Source organism: Mobula hypostoma, chromosome 7 (assembly GCF_963921235.1).
Source record: "Mobula hypostoma chromosome 7, sMobHyp1.1, whole genome shotgun sequence".
Lineage (NCBI taxonomy): Eukaryota > Metazoa > Chordata > Chondrichthyes > Myliobatiformes > Myliobatidae > Mobula > Mobula hypostoma.
In genome coordinates, this window is record NC_086103.1 from 135,790,021 (window position 1) to 135,805,309 (window position 15,289).

The 15,289-nt window shown below is 39.8% G+C and overlaps 1 protein-coding gene across 5 annotated transcripts in view; it reads left to right on the forward strand.

The window, feature by feature from the left end:
• The window catches only part of dync2h1 (dynein cytoplasmic 2 heavy chain 1), a 493,185-nt gene that overhangs the window by 65,342 nt on the left and 412,554 nt on the right, over nucleotides 1–15,289 (forward strand). For all 5 annotated transcript variants that reach the window (XM_063054085.1, XM_063054084.1, XM_063054086.1 and 2 more), the window contains exons 18-19: nucleotides 1,993–2,132; nucleotides 12,500–12,728. In XM_063054085.1, coding sequence (XP_062910155.1) covers nucleotides 1,993–2,132; nucleotides 12,500–12,728 — 369 coding nt within the window. The remainder of the gene's footprint in view (nucleotides 1–1,992; nucleotides 2,133–12,499; nucleotides 12,729–15,289) is intronic.

The window sequence follows — 15,289 nt, forward strand, 5'->3', positions numbered from 1 at the left end:
AAGAGAGAAAACAAATTAGTGTTAAGTTGCAGAGAAGACTGTGAGGGAATGGATAACACAAAGAGAATATTTATAGAGGGATGGAGCCAAATGAGTTTAAAAATCTGATCAGGCTTATTATCACTGTGTTGTATGATGTGAAATTCATGGTTTTGCAGCAGCAGTACAGTGCAAAGACATAAAATTACTGCAAAATAACAAGATGAATAGAGCAAAAAAACGGAATAATGAGGTAGTGTTGGGTAGTAGTTAATGGCTTTGTGGCCAAGTTTGTGGATGATACAAAGGTGGGTAGAGGGGCAGATAGTGTGACGAAGTAGGGTGTCTGTAGAATGACTTGGGCAGATTAGTTCAAAGGAGTGGCAGATGGACCAGAGTGTAGGGAAGTGTATGGCTATACACTTTGGTAGAAGGAATAAAGGTGTAGATTATTTTCTAAAAGCAAAGACAATTCAGAAATTAGAAGTGCAAAGGGACTTGGGAGTCCCAGTGCAAGATTCCCTAAAGCAGGAATTTCCACCCTTTTTTATTTCATGGACCTCTTCATTAACTGAAGGATTCGTGGACCCCAGGTTGGGAGCCCCTGCCCTGAAGGTTAACGTAGGTTGAGTTAGTAGTAAGGAAGGCAAATGCATTTTGGCATTCATTTCAAGAGGACTACAATATAAAAGCAAGGATGCAATGTGAGGTTTTATGAGGTGTTGGTCAGACCATACTTGGAATATGATGATCAGTTTTGGGCCAATTATCCAAGAAGGGATGTGCTGGCATTGGAGACAGTCCAGAGGAGATTCAAGAGAATGATCCCAGGAATGAAAGGGTTAACATATGAGGTGAGCTTGATGGCTCTGGGCCTGTACTCACTGGAGTTTCGAAGAGTGAGGAGAGAGGGAATCTCATTGAAACGTACTGAATATTGAATGGTCTAGATAGAATGGACATGGAGAGGATGTTTCCAATAGTGGGTGAATCTATAACCAGAGGGCACAGTCGAAGAATAGAGAGATGTCCATTTAGAAAAAGGATGAGTATATATTTCTTTAGCTAGAGGGTGATAAACCTGTGGAATTCATTGCTATGGGTTATTGAGTATATTTAAAGCCAAGTTTGATGGGTTTTTGGCCATTCAGGCTGTGAAAGATTGTGGGGAGAATGCAGGAGAATGGGGTTGAGAGGGATAATAAACCTGCCTTGATGGAATGGCGGAGCAGACTCGATGGGCTGAGTGGCCTAATACTGCTCCTGTGTCTTTATGGTACCGAAAAGGGGGTATGACCATGAGAGTCTTGATACACTGCCTCTAAAAGATGTCCTTGATGGTAGGGAGCATTGTGCTCATGATGGAGCTGGCTGTCTCTGTAACCTTCTGCAGCCTCTTGCAGTTCTTTGTATTGGAGCCTCCATACCAGCCTGTGAAGCATCCAGTCACAACGCTGTCCTCTGTGCATCTATAGAAACATGCAGGAATCCTCTGCGGCATAATATGTCTCCTCAAACTACTAACAAAGCAGAGCTGTTGGTGTGCATACTTTATGATTGCTATCCACTGTTTTCTTAGTTGGCAGAAAATTAGGAAAAATAATTTCACACAAAAGAATTTATGGTTCTATCCCAAAGATATGTTAACTTGCCACTTTAAATTACATCAAGTATGTTGTTGATGGTAGAACCAGGGAGTAGTTAAGGGGAAATATGGGGAGAATATGATGGGATTAGTATAAAAGGGTTCTTGATGGTCAGCACTATCTTGGTGGGAGTGAAAGGCCTGTCTGTTTCTGAGCCACATGACTTTATGATTGTCCCCCTCAACTTCCATTTTTACATAAATGGAATTTTGCATAAGGGCATCAAGGTATACACAGCAAAGACAGTTATGCAATGAGGTAAGGAATGTTTTTTTCCTTAAATGATAGATGAACGCTGATGCTTAATAATCTATTCCCGTTTAAGTCAACTTATTTGCTCTTTTACTTCTGAACACAACTTTAAAAGGGATTTCGCCCCGTTGATATGAAAGCATGGCGCCAGCATTGGAACCATCAGCTGTATAAAGCTTTGGAACATCAATATCAAATGGGCTTGGAGGCCTTGAACGAAAACCTTCCTGAAATCCATGTTGATCTGACATTCAAGTAAGGTTTTGGTCATGTATTGTTAGCTAAATGCATTGATTATTTTTAAGTTTATTTCAGTTTATTGAATATCTTTGCAATTAATAACCAGTATAAAAATTCTAAATGTTGTCAAAACAAATTTGTACAAACTTTCTCACACTCCCACCAAAAATATTTATGATATTCCTAGAAAGCTCTGATTTCTCAGGACCTAACTAGTTAGTGCCAAGGTGTGCTTTTTCATTGATACCTAGATGATAGTAGTAGTACACTCTGGCTTTCAGTTCAGGGTAACCTGGGTTACAGCTGACCTGACTTATGGAAACCCTGCTTTATACAAATTCTCTTATACATTTGAAAACATTTTCTAGAACAATAAAAATAACATGTTTGTGGTATTCATTGAATACTGGAAACAGTATATATTCCAGTAGTTTTTTTTTGGTTATTTGTGGTTTGACTGATAGTGTTCATTATTGAAAAAACATAGTTTTTAAGTGATTTAATGGATTGAATTTTCTTGATGTTTGAAACTATTTAGAAAGACATTTGAAATATTAAGGATATTCAAAAATGTTAAAATACTCAAACAGCTTTGGGAGCCAACTAACTTGATGAAGATGTATAAGAGACCAGAAATGGATGATTCAGAGATTTACAGGGCTGGTCGTTTATATGGAGATGGGGAGAGATGAGGCTGTGGAGGGATTTAAGAGGATTTGGTGTTAAGGACAGTTTTCTGCAACAATATGCCCTAAAACCAACATGGGTCAATTATATTAATTTTAACAATGTGTATTGAGTCGATTTCAGTTTGTAAATTAATGGTACGCGAACATTTATCCATTACTGATCAGTACTATATAATTTATACTGGTCAGTTGTATATAAGGTGGTGCCTCACAAACTGTACTCTAGTATACCAGTATTCTGATCTTATTGCCAGATATATAGATATTGATTTTCTGACTTTAAATCTACTCATGGTTGTCAGCCCAACGAGAAAGGCAACCTGGAAATTGTCCAGGCCAACCACTCTCTCTCCCTGGTTTCCTTGTAAGTTGTAACCCTGTACATCAAACAAGCATATTTTAAACTTTCAAAGCTTTTCTCATTTCCTATCTAGTTACATGCTACATATCTGTGTTTAACAATATATTTTGGTTTGTTTTCGTATCTCCAAATATTGTTGTGAGCTGTACTTTACAAAGTTTTAAGGCATTTTGGATGCCCCATATAATGGAATTCACAACTGTTAAACAATCAAATGGTTCTTTAATCAGTAGTTGTATGAAGTTTCTTTGTTCTTTGTTCTGCCAAGAGCCCTGCGGTCAATCAACTGTGTCCTATCTGTAAAGGTCGCTTTGCAAAAACAAATGGCCGGCAGTGGGAAGGAAAACAGCAGCCAACAATGTTCATTTTAACATTTGATTGGCTTCATAAAGCATTTTATAGACAATTGATTCTACAGGCTCTGCAGCCTTACCATATATTAATTTCAGATACTTACCTTGTGCTAATTAAGTGCTGGGTTGCATCAGAAATGCTTTTTCCAATTACAGTTTTGTTGCAATGAAAAACAATGTCTTATTTTCTGCAGGCTTAGCTGCAAAGTACATGATTCTGTTTCTTAAGAGAAAGAAAAGCAGAAGAGTTACTAAAATTTTATATTTAAGGTCTATTTTAAATGGCTAAAAAGGACCATCCTGGATTTTCCTATTACAAAACTTATTTGTACTGCTAAGAAATAGAACTCAAACTGCGAAGAAAGTTAGTTATACTGGACAAAGAATAGTGGTAAAGTTCAATGGAAAACTAAAAGAAAAAGTACAAGTATTGAATTGACTTTATTAGTCATAGTCATAGTCATACTTTATTAATCCTGGGGGAAATTGGTTTTCGTTACAGTTGCTCCATAAATAATAAATAGTAATAGAACCATAAATAGTTAAATAGTAATATGTAAATTATGCCAGTAAATTATGAAATAAGTCCAGGACCAGCCTATTGGCTCAGGATGTCTGACCCTCTAAGGGAGGAGTTGTAGAGTTTGATGGCCACAGGCAGGAATGACTTCCTATGACGCTCTGTGTTGCATCTCGGTGGAATGAGTCTCTGGCTGAATGTACTCCTGTGCCACCCAGTACATTATGTAGTGGATGGGAGACATTGACCAAGATGGCATGCAACTTAGACAGCATCCTCTTTTCAGACACCACCGTGAGAGAGTACAGTTCCATCCCCACAACATCACTGGCCTTACAAATGAGTTTGTTGATTTTGTTGGTGTCTGCCACCCTCAGCCTGCTGCCCCAGCACACAACAGCAAACATGATAGCACTGGTCACCACAGACTCGTAGAACATCCTCAGCATCATCCGGCAGATGTTAAAGGACCTCAGTCTCCTCAGGAAATAGAGACGGTTCTGACCCTTCTTGTAGACAGCCTCAGTGTTCTTTGACCAGTCCAGTTTATTGTCAATTCGTATCCCCAGGTATTTGTAATCCTCCACCATGTCCACACTGACCCCCTGGATGGAAACTGGGGTCACCGGTACCTTAGCTCTCTTCAGGTTTACCACCAGCTCCTTATTCTTTTTCACATTAAGCTGCAGATAATTCTGCTCACACCATGTGACAAAGTTTCCTACCGTAGTCCTGTACTCAGCCTCATCTCCCTTGCTGATGCATCCAGCTATGGCAGAGTCATCAGAAAACTTCTGAAGATGACAAGACTCTGTGCAGTAGTTGAAGTCTGAGGTGTAAATGATGAAGAGAAAGGGAGACAAGACATTCCCCTGTGGACCCCCAGTGCTGCTGATCACTCTGTCGGACACACAGTGGCAGAAGCACACGTACTGTGGTCTGCCAGTCAGGTAATCAAGAATCCATGATACCAGGGAAGCATCCACCTGCATCACTGTCAGCTTCTTCCCCAGCAGAGCAGGGCGGATGGTGTTGAACGCGCTGGAGAAGTCAAAAAACATGACCCTCACAGTGCTCGCTGGCTCGTCCAGGTGGGCATAGACACGGTTCAGCAGGTAGACGATGGCATCCTCAACTCCTAGTCGGGGCTGGTAGGCAAACTGGAGGGGATCTAAGTGTGGCCTGACCATAGGCCGGAGCAGCTCCAGAACAAGTCTCTCCAGGGTCTTCATGATGTGGGAGGTCAATGCCACCTCATCCTTTATATACATGAGGAGTGAAAATCTTTACGTTACCTCTCTGTTCAATTGTGCAATGTGTAATTATAATAATTTATAATAAATATTATGTACAACAGTATAGTCAATATAACATAGAAATACAGTTGCGTCAGCATGAATTAAGCAGTCTGAGGCCTGGTGGAAGAAGCTGTCCTGGAGCTTGTTGGTCCTGGCTTTTATGCTGCTGTACTGTTTCCCGGATGGTAGCAGCTGGGAACAGTTTGTGGTTGGGGTGACTCGAGACTCCAGTGATCCTTCGGGCCCTTTTTACACATTTATCTTTGTAAGTGTCCTGAATAGTGGGGAGTTCACATCTACAGTTGTGCTGGGCTGTCTGTACCACTCTCTGCAGAGTCCTGCGATTGAGGGGAAGTACAGTTCCCATATCAGGTAGTGATGCAGCCAGTCAGGGTGCTCTCAACCGTGTCCCTATAGAAAGTTCTTAGATTCTGGGGGGCCCTACCAAATCTCTTCAACCATCTGAGGTGCAAGAGGCGCGGTTGTGCCTTTTTCACATCCGGTATGTACAGACCACGTGAGATCCTTGGTGATGTTTATGCCGAGGAACTTAAAGCTGTTCACTCTCTCAACCCCAGGTCTATTGATGTCAACAGGGGTTAGCCTGTCTCCTTTCCTTCTGTAGTCCATAACCAGCTCCTTTGTTTTTGCAATGTTGTAGAATTGCAGTGTATTAAATATTTGAGTAATATTCGAGTAACATAGCAAATATATTGTTTGATTAAGCATTCTTTGTTCACATAAATCATTATGGGTTATGTGTAGGAAGTACGTGAATGGCATATGTCATTACAACATCACATCATATGTGAGGGCCTCACTAAAAACAAAGTATGTAGTCTTGTATCCTCAGCTCCTGTACTTTTCCTTTGATAAGTTTTTGGAGTTACAAAACATAACAGTGGTTGCCAGATAGTTTTAAAACTAACCTAAGATGACTATCTACCTGTTGAAGTGCAGCATGTTTTTCTTCGAAAGAGGAGAGAGACTTAAGAGTTAAAAAAAAATCTGTGCAGTATGTTTTTTTCTTCGGAAGGAGGGAGAGAGATGTTTTTAATAACATCTAATGGCTACATCGGAAAGATAGACATATTTGATTGCACACCAGATAACTGTTTTATGTATACTGAATGAATTGAGCAGTATTTTGAAGCAAAAGACGTAACCAATGTCTTTTTCACCACAAAAGCAAGTGCCAGTGTTGCTGAGTGTAATAGGCAGAAAAGCATACAGTTTTCTTAGAAGTTTGACAACTCCAATCAAACCAGCTGAAATGAGCTGTGCTGATATTGTGAATGTAATACAGGAAGGAACATTTAGAACCAAAACCATTATTGATTGCCAACCTTTTAGGTTTCATAAGCAGAATCAAAAGGAAAGGGAGTCCATTTCAGCTTACGTGGCTGAACTGAAGAAATTTTCCGAGCATTGTCAGTTCAGTGAAGGGTTGAGAGATAGTTTAGTTTGTGAAATCTTACAAGAAGGCATTCAAAAATGGCTCCTAACTGAAACACAGCTCACATTTAAGAGAGCAGTGGAAATTGTTGTATCAATGGATACAGCAGTCAGAGGCACAATTGAGTTGCAGTCAGGAATGGCAGTGAGCATGAACAACATGGCAATGTCTAAACAGAAGCCTGTTTGGCCAAACAAATTTTGTTACCATTGTGACAGGGGCTCACATATGCCAGTCCATTGCAGGTTTAAAGGTGAAACTTGCAGAAAAAGCAACAAAGTACAAACACATACAAAGAGCATGTCAGGCAGACAAAAATAAATAGACTGCTCAGGGAACAGAAAAAGATAAGTCAAGTAACATACATCAAAGTTGCTGGTGAACGCAGCAGGCCAAGCAGCATCTGTAGGAAGAGGTCGTCAGTCCTGACGAGGGTCTCGGCCTGAAACGTCGACTGCACCTCTTCCTACAGATGCTGCTTGGCCTGCTGTGTTCACCAGCAATTTTGATGTATGTTGCTTGAATTTCCAGCATCTGCAGAATTCCTGTTGTTTGAAGATAAGTCAAGTTGCAGTTTCAATCTGCATGCTGTTGATGAAAAATCTGATTGTGGTGAGAGTAATACCAGACTGTTTAGCCTTGAGATTTACCATGTGAAAACTAACAAGAGACAGGCATATGGCTTACATCAGAAGAGAATGGCAAATTAATTAAAATGGAGTTGGATACTGGCTTGGCTGTTTCAGTCATTCGACAAATTGAGTTTGAAGGCATTTCGAAGATACTAAACTGAAACCTGCAGATATCAAACTGAGATCTTGTACTGGAGAAACGATAAGTCATGTGGGAGTGCCATTTTTAACAGTGGAATACAACAACCAATAAGCCACATTGGACTTGTATGTGGTAAAAACAGGAGGGCCAGCATTATGGGGCCATGATTGGCTGAGACAACTACAACTGGATTGGAGATCCATCCACAATTTGCATGCCACATCCCCTGCAATAGAGTCAACTGAAAGTGAATTAAGAAGTAGTACTGGATGATGCCACAGCAGTGTTCAAGGGTGGCACTGGAAAACTCAAACATATCAAAAGTATAATAGTGTTAAGTGAAAATAAGCTAAGAATTACAAAGCTCATCTGGTTCCTTATACGATCTGTGATAAGAGTAGCTAGTGAGTTAGATTGAATGGAAGCTGAAGGAATTATTTTTAAGGTTGAATGGAGCCCATGGGCAACATCATTGGTCCCAGTAACCAAGATGGATGGGTCTGTCAGGATCTGTGGTAATTTTAATGTCACCATCAACCCAGTACTGTGAATAGATCAATACCTCTGCCTAAGATAGAGGATACATTGCAAACCTTTCTGGAGGGGAAACACTTCAGAAAAGTGGATTTAGCTGAGGCCTACCTACAGATGGAGATGGAAGAAATGGCCAAAGTGTTTCTCACCATAAACACTCACAAAGGGGTTTATCACTATAATAGGCTTATTTTTGGAGTAGCATCTTCACCTGCACTCTGGTAGAAAGCTATGGACCCAGGTGGTGCAAGGCTGTCCAAGACTCTGTGTTACCTGGATGACATCATTGTTACCGGTGAGAATGACAAGGAACTTCTCCAAAATCTCAAGATAGTGTTAAAAAGATTAGAAGATTATGGGCTTGGAGTATGACACATAGAACATAGAACAGTACAGCACAGTACAGGCCCTTCCGCCCACAATGTTGTGCTGACCCTTAAACCCTGCCTCCCATATAACCCCCCACCTTAAATTCCTCCATATACCTATCTAGTAGTCCCTTAAATTTCACTAGTGTATCTGCCTTCACCACTGACTCAGGCAGTGCATTCCATGCACAAACCACTCTCTGAGTAAAAAACTTTCCTCTAATATCCCCTTTGAACTTCCCACCCCTTATCTTAAAGCCATGTCCTCTTGTATTGAGCAGTGGTGCCCCGGGGAAGAGGTGCTGCCTGTCCACTCTATCTATTCCTCTTAATATCTTGTATACCCCTATCATGTCTCCTCTCATTCCCCTTCTCTCCAGAGAGTAAAGCCCTAGCTCCCTTAATCTCTGATCATAATGCATCAAGTGTGAATTCTTTAAACCACGCTTCACTTACTGCAGTCACCCTATTGATGCACAAGGATTACACAAGTGTGCTGAGGGAATTCAGTCCATTTTAGAATTTATCAATTACTATAACAGGTTGCTGCCAAACCTGGATACTGTATTCCACCACTTGAACTCATTACTACAGCTCAGGAAGAAATGGCAATGGATAAAGCAGTGTGAGGTGGCTTTCCAAAGGGCAAAGGAAATGGTGACATCAGACATTGTACTCACACATTGTGATTCACATCATACATTGAAGCTTGCCTGTGATACCTCGCTTTATTGTATAGGTGCTGTCATGTCACATGTTATGAGTGAAGGAAGTAAATGCTTTGCATTACATTCCCTTACCGCTGCACAGAAAAATCACACACAGATTGACAGAGAGGCCTTGAGTCTAAAAAGTTTCAACCAGTTACTGTATGGGAGAGTTTACCCTCATTAGTGTTAATAAGCCCCTGGTGTCCATTTTCAATCCACAGAAGGGTATTCCACTAACAGCAACAGCACGGATGCAGAAGTGGGCTCTGTTTTTTGGAGGACACAATTTCAAGATCAAATTCAAAAAGATGACTAATCATAGAACTAATCATGGAAATGCTGATATATTATCCCATTTACCTTTGGAAAAGGAAATACCTGAAACATTTACAGAAGAGGACACTTCTCTTGATGCATTTTCCCTAATGCAAATCAAAAGTCTTTCTATTACATTCAAGGGGAAACCAGAAAAGACTCTGCACTGTCTCAGGTCTGCATGGCTACCCAACATGGCTGGAATGTGCAGCAGAAATTTCAGTTCCCCCATTTTTACCACCATTGGGATGAACTTGCCCTTGCCAGTGGTTGCCTTATGAGGTGATTGAGAATGTCATACCATCTAGGCTAAGAGCTGAAGTGTTGGAGGAACTACATGCCGGTCATCTAGGCATGGTCAAAATGAAAACACTGGCTCCAAGCTTTGTCTGATGGCCTGGGATAGATCAGCAAATTGAGCAGCTTGCCATACACTGTTCAGGATGTCAACACGTGCAGAAGATGCCAAGAGCAGTGCCTCTCCACTCCAGAAAATGGCCGCATTTGACCTGGCAGAGGATTGATGTGGCTGTTGCCGGACCATTCATAGACACAAATTTCTTGGTAGTAATGGATGCAGCTACAAAGTGGCCAGAAGTGTTCCCAATAGCCTTGCACAGTGTGAATGTATTGAGAAGCCTCTTCTCAGGGACTGGTATTCCAGAACACTTAGTCAGTGACAATGGATTACAATTTGTTGTGGAACAGTTTCAATCATTCCTGAAAATGAATGGAATAAGACATTATATCTCCACTGTACCCAGCTACAAATGGCTTGGCGGAAAGGTTTGTCCAGAGTCTAAAGAATGCACTGTGAGGAATGTCAGCAGAACACACTACACTGACACTGAATTAGAAACTTGCTAATTTCCTTCTTGCATATCACAATGCAGGCACACTCCACAAACAGCAACTCACTAGCTATGCTGTTCCTGGGTTGTCCCTTGCACTGATGCTTGGATCCGCTCAAACCCAATCTCAGGAGGATGCTGGAAAAAGAACTGAGATAAATTGATGGTTCCTCAAACAAGGAGGTTTGATGTTTCACCAATGGAGGAGCAGTCATGGCGAGGGATTATAGAAGTGATTAAAAGTGGGTACTCAAAAAGATTAAGGACAGAACTGGACCACTCCCATATACAGTATGTCTGATGTCATCTCAGGCAACACAATGATCAGTTGAGGAGAGCAGAGTCAATTATGAGAGGAAAGGTATCCAGAGCTGTCAGAACCACTTCCTGCTGTCCCTGAGTGAACTCCTACAATCACCATGAAGTAAGCCCCAGAACCAGAGGTTATTTCACAGGTACATGTCTCACCTACCAAGCAGAGTGACGCGCCCCCCCCACCTTGTTAGGAAAGACTTTATTCCACAAGGGTAAGACATCTCCAAAATGTTTAATTCTTTAGGCCTGAATGGGGCAATTTAAAGCTTACTATGATGAGGATGTCTATATAGTTCAATAGTTCCATTTAATATCAGAGAAATGTATACAATATACAACATGAAATTCTTCTTCTTTGCAGACATCCACAAAAACAGTTTCACAGAATGAGTGACTAAAAATGTTAGAACCCCAAGCCTTTCCTACTTCCCCCTCCCACACAAAAGCAGCAGCAAAGCAATGACCGTCCCCCACCCCCACTTACTTCAGCAAAAAAAAATCCTTAGTACCCTCCAACTACCAAGCAAGCAATAGCAAAGCCTCCCAAGGAAGACCATGATCTGCAGTACAACAAAAACTAATAATTCGCCTGATAACTTGACATACCAGTCAGTCTCTCTCTCTCTCTCTCTCTCTCTCTCTCTCTCTCTCTTTCTCTTGCTCTCTCTTCTCCCCCCCCCCCAATAAAGGGACAGAGAGCTGTCACCATTTAACTGCGAGAGGGGAGACATAACAAGACAACTCATTGTTTTATATAGTTGTATTATATAGTATACTGTGTGTGTATTTATGTATGTGTGTGTATGCGTGTGTGTATATATTTATTTAAAATGTATGCAATGTATATAAATTGAGATATATTCTATATTGAGTTGGAGTTTATAGCTAAGTAGGGAGGAGAGTAGTGTATTTACTACTGCAGTCATATTTGAGTAATATTGGAAATATATTGTTTGATTAAGCATTCTTTGCTTGTTCATGTAATTCATTGTGGCTTATATGTAAGAAGTATGTGAATAGCATATGCCATTTCGCCACCACATCATATGTGAGCAGCTCACTAAAAGAAAAGTAAGTAACCCCGGCTTTCGGTTATTGGCTTTTGAAGTTACAAGACATAACAGGAATGTCTAACATTTTTGATGAATAGGAGAGATATAAAGCTTTGTGGGTTATTGTAACAATGTTAAGTAAATTGGAAGTGATTACCATTAAAGGTTTTACAATAATTTTGGAGGAGAAGATGGTGATTAAGAGCAATGCTTAAAAAGATAGAATAATCAAATTAAGGAACATTGCATATATGTCAGAACATTCACAGCACTTATAATATGGGAAGTGGATAGCACATCAGACATCTCAGGAAAACTATCATTGGATCAGCAATGTAATTGAATGAATGAAATGACACTGAATATTGACTGATCCCTTAGATCAAATGGTTTTCTTCACAGTTTGCTACAGGCATGGGTGAGAACCTGACAAATGCATTGTCAGCGGTCCTGTAAGGTTCTGTTGCTTCAGAAATTGTTCCTTAAAATTGCACATGAAAGAAGAGAGAGGGAGAGGAAGGAATATGAACTACTTATTGATACTGTTGGCTATTGAGAAATATCACCACTTTTAGCAGATATTGGTTTATTGGAAACACCAGGGTCATTCGTTGGAGATGTGTTTAACATGTTGTGGTATCAAGTGGTGAACTTCCTTCTGCCCATTTTGTACTAGTGTGAAACAAATGAATACGTACAGCATAAACTGAGTTTAAGTTTTGTCTTATTTCCAAGTGCCTTCTGTTTGGAATAACGATTTATGTTTCTTTATTATTTTCTTTGTAGACAAGGAAGGCTGCAATTTAGACCATCATTTGAAGAAATACGAGCAAAATACTACAGAGAAATGAAAAAGTTTATTTCTATTCCAAATCATTTCAAGGGAGTAAGTGAACCTGGTGAAGATTCAATCTTTGTTACTATGATTGAGAGAAATGCAAAAGGTTTCATCACTGTTTATAGTAAAGCAGAAGATCTGTTCAAACGCTTGGCAGCAACGTTGGATAAGTTTCAGGTAAAATATTTTGTTGTATTGTTTAGGATTCTAATTTTGATTTTCTAATTTGAAATATCCTATGTGTGATATAGAATCATAAAACAATACAAATCAGAAAGAGACATTCTAGAAGGCCATGATGTCAGTGCTGGTTTTTTGAAAAAGTCATCCAAATCTTTTTACTCCTTTGTTTTTTGCCCTATTTTTTTCCCTTCAAGAATTTATCTAATTCCCTTTTGCAAGTTTGTATTGAGTGTGCTTCTTCCGTCCTTTCAAACATTACTGATCACATTAATATGCTGCAGCTTAAAAGATTTTGTTCATCAATCTCAGGTTCTATTGTCAAGTACCTCAAAATAGGTTGCTGACTTTTTTGTCATTGGAAGTAACTTTTCTCATTTACTTTGATAATTTTTTTTCATGAATTTGAGCATCTGAATCACGTATCCCTTTAATTATTTTTGTTGTAAAGGAAAGCAAATCTAGCTTCTCTGGTCTTGCTACATTTTTTACTCATTATTTGGGTAAAATTGATGATCATTTCAGTAAAATCCCTGCTGTATTTCTTCAAGGCATTGAGATCCTGTCTATTGTGTAATCCTAGCGTATAACTCTTGTTTTATGATAATTTAGAATGAAATTCTTGCCTCGTACTCCAAGCTTGTAATTAAAACCCAAGGTCTCGGCCTGAAACGTCGACTGCTCCTCTTCCTATAGATGCTGCTTGGCCTGCTGCGTTCACCAGCAACTTTGATGTATGTTGCGTTAATTAAAAACCCAAAGGTCTTTTTAATGCTCTTTGCAGCCTGTCATATTACCCTTAAAGGTTTATTTGTGTATTCCCTCGGATGTCTGTGGTCTCCTCACCTTTTTCAATTTGCTCCTTTAAGTAGTTCACATAATAAGTATGCACTGATCGCACTTTACTGAATCCTTTGTACCCCACATGCATCAGATTGTTTCAAAAATAGGTATAGGTCAGTGACAAATTTTAACCTTGCAACTTACCACTGAACATGTTTAAAGATAAAAATATTGCATGAATTCTGTCTGCCTACCGTTTATCAGTCGACTTTTAAACTTTATTCAGATTCTGCTGCAGTCTGATATAAACAGCTTCATTTTTTGCATAATATCATTTCTAATCAGGCTTCTCTTAACTAAAGACACATTCTGCCTTTGCTGTTTTGGTTGGTAGAGGATTGGCTTCTTTCTTCTTTCATCTTACTCCTTTTTTGATCTGCCACATCCTTCTCTTTATTTTGTCTGAACTGGTTCTTGAGAAATAGCACGTGCAGTGGACTGTTGCACCAAAATGTCATGATATATATCGGATAGGGAAGGGTTGACCATAATTATCTTTTTATTGCAATTGTGTGTAAGTTGTACCTTGAAGAACTGATAAAATTTTTGAATTGTAGAACCTTCAATGCAATATTGATGGTGTTAATATTTCTTGTTCTGTTGGAAAATCCCTTTGCTCAACACTGCTCATCTCTACAAAAGGCATAAAACTGGACTCTATTTGAGCAGACAATACCCATAAGTTCCTATCTGCAACAGTGAACTTCAGAATATGTTATACTGTTTAGTATCAGCTTGGAATGATCGAGTCAGGGGCACAGAAATTCAGCACAACTATTAACTAGTTTAATCTGGGAACTTAATTCTAGCCCTGATATGTTGCAAATGTGGCTGTAGTTCATCACAGAACTCTGGCAGGACACTCATGAAAAGGTGAAATGTGACCCGAAAGTAATGGAGAAATTAAGGGGAGAAATCAAAGAATACTTAGACCATAATGACACAGGAGAAACATCACCAGCGATCTTATGGGATACATTGAAATCTGTACTGAGAGGGAAAATTATTTCCATTACCACTCACCTGAAAAAAATCAATGCACAAAAATTAGCAGACCTTCAAGAAAAATTAAAACAACTTCAAGTTGTAGATAGCAACAAAAACTAGTTCTAATTTAGAACATAGAACATAGAACAGTATAGCTCAGTACGGTACAATGTTGTGCCGACCCTTAAACTCTGCCTCCCATATAACCCCCCACCTTAAATTCCTGCGTATACCTGTCTAGTAGTCTCTTAAATTTCACTACTGTATCTGCCTTCACCACTGACTCAGGCAGTGCATTCCATGCACCAACCACCCACTGAGTAAAAAACCTTCTTCTAATATCCCCCTTGAACTTCCCACCCCTTACCTTAAAGCCATGTCCTCTTGTATTGAGCAGTGGTGCCCTGGGGAAGAGGCGCTGGCTGTCCACTCTATATATTCCTGTTAATACTTGTATACCTCTATCATGTCTCCTCTCATTCTCCTTCTCTCCGGAGAGTAAAGCCCTAGCTCCCTTAATCTCTGATCATAATGCATCAAGTGTGAATTCTTTAAACTAAGCTTCACTTACTGTAGTTACCCCATTGATGCACAAGGATTACACGTGTGCTGAGAGAATTCAGTCCATCTTAGGATTTATCAATTACTATAACAGGTTGCTGCCAAACCTGGTTACTGTATTCCACCACTTGAACTCATTACTACAGCTCAGGAAGAAATGGCAATGG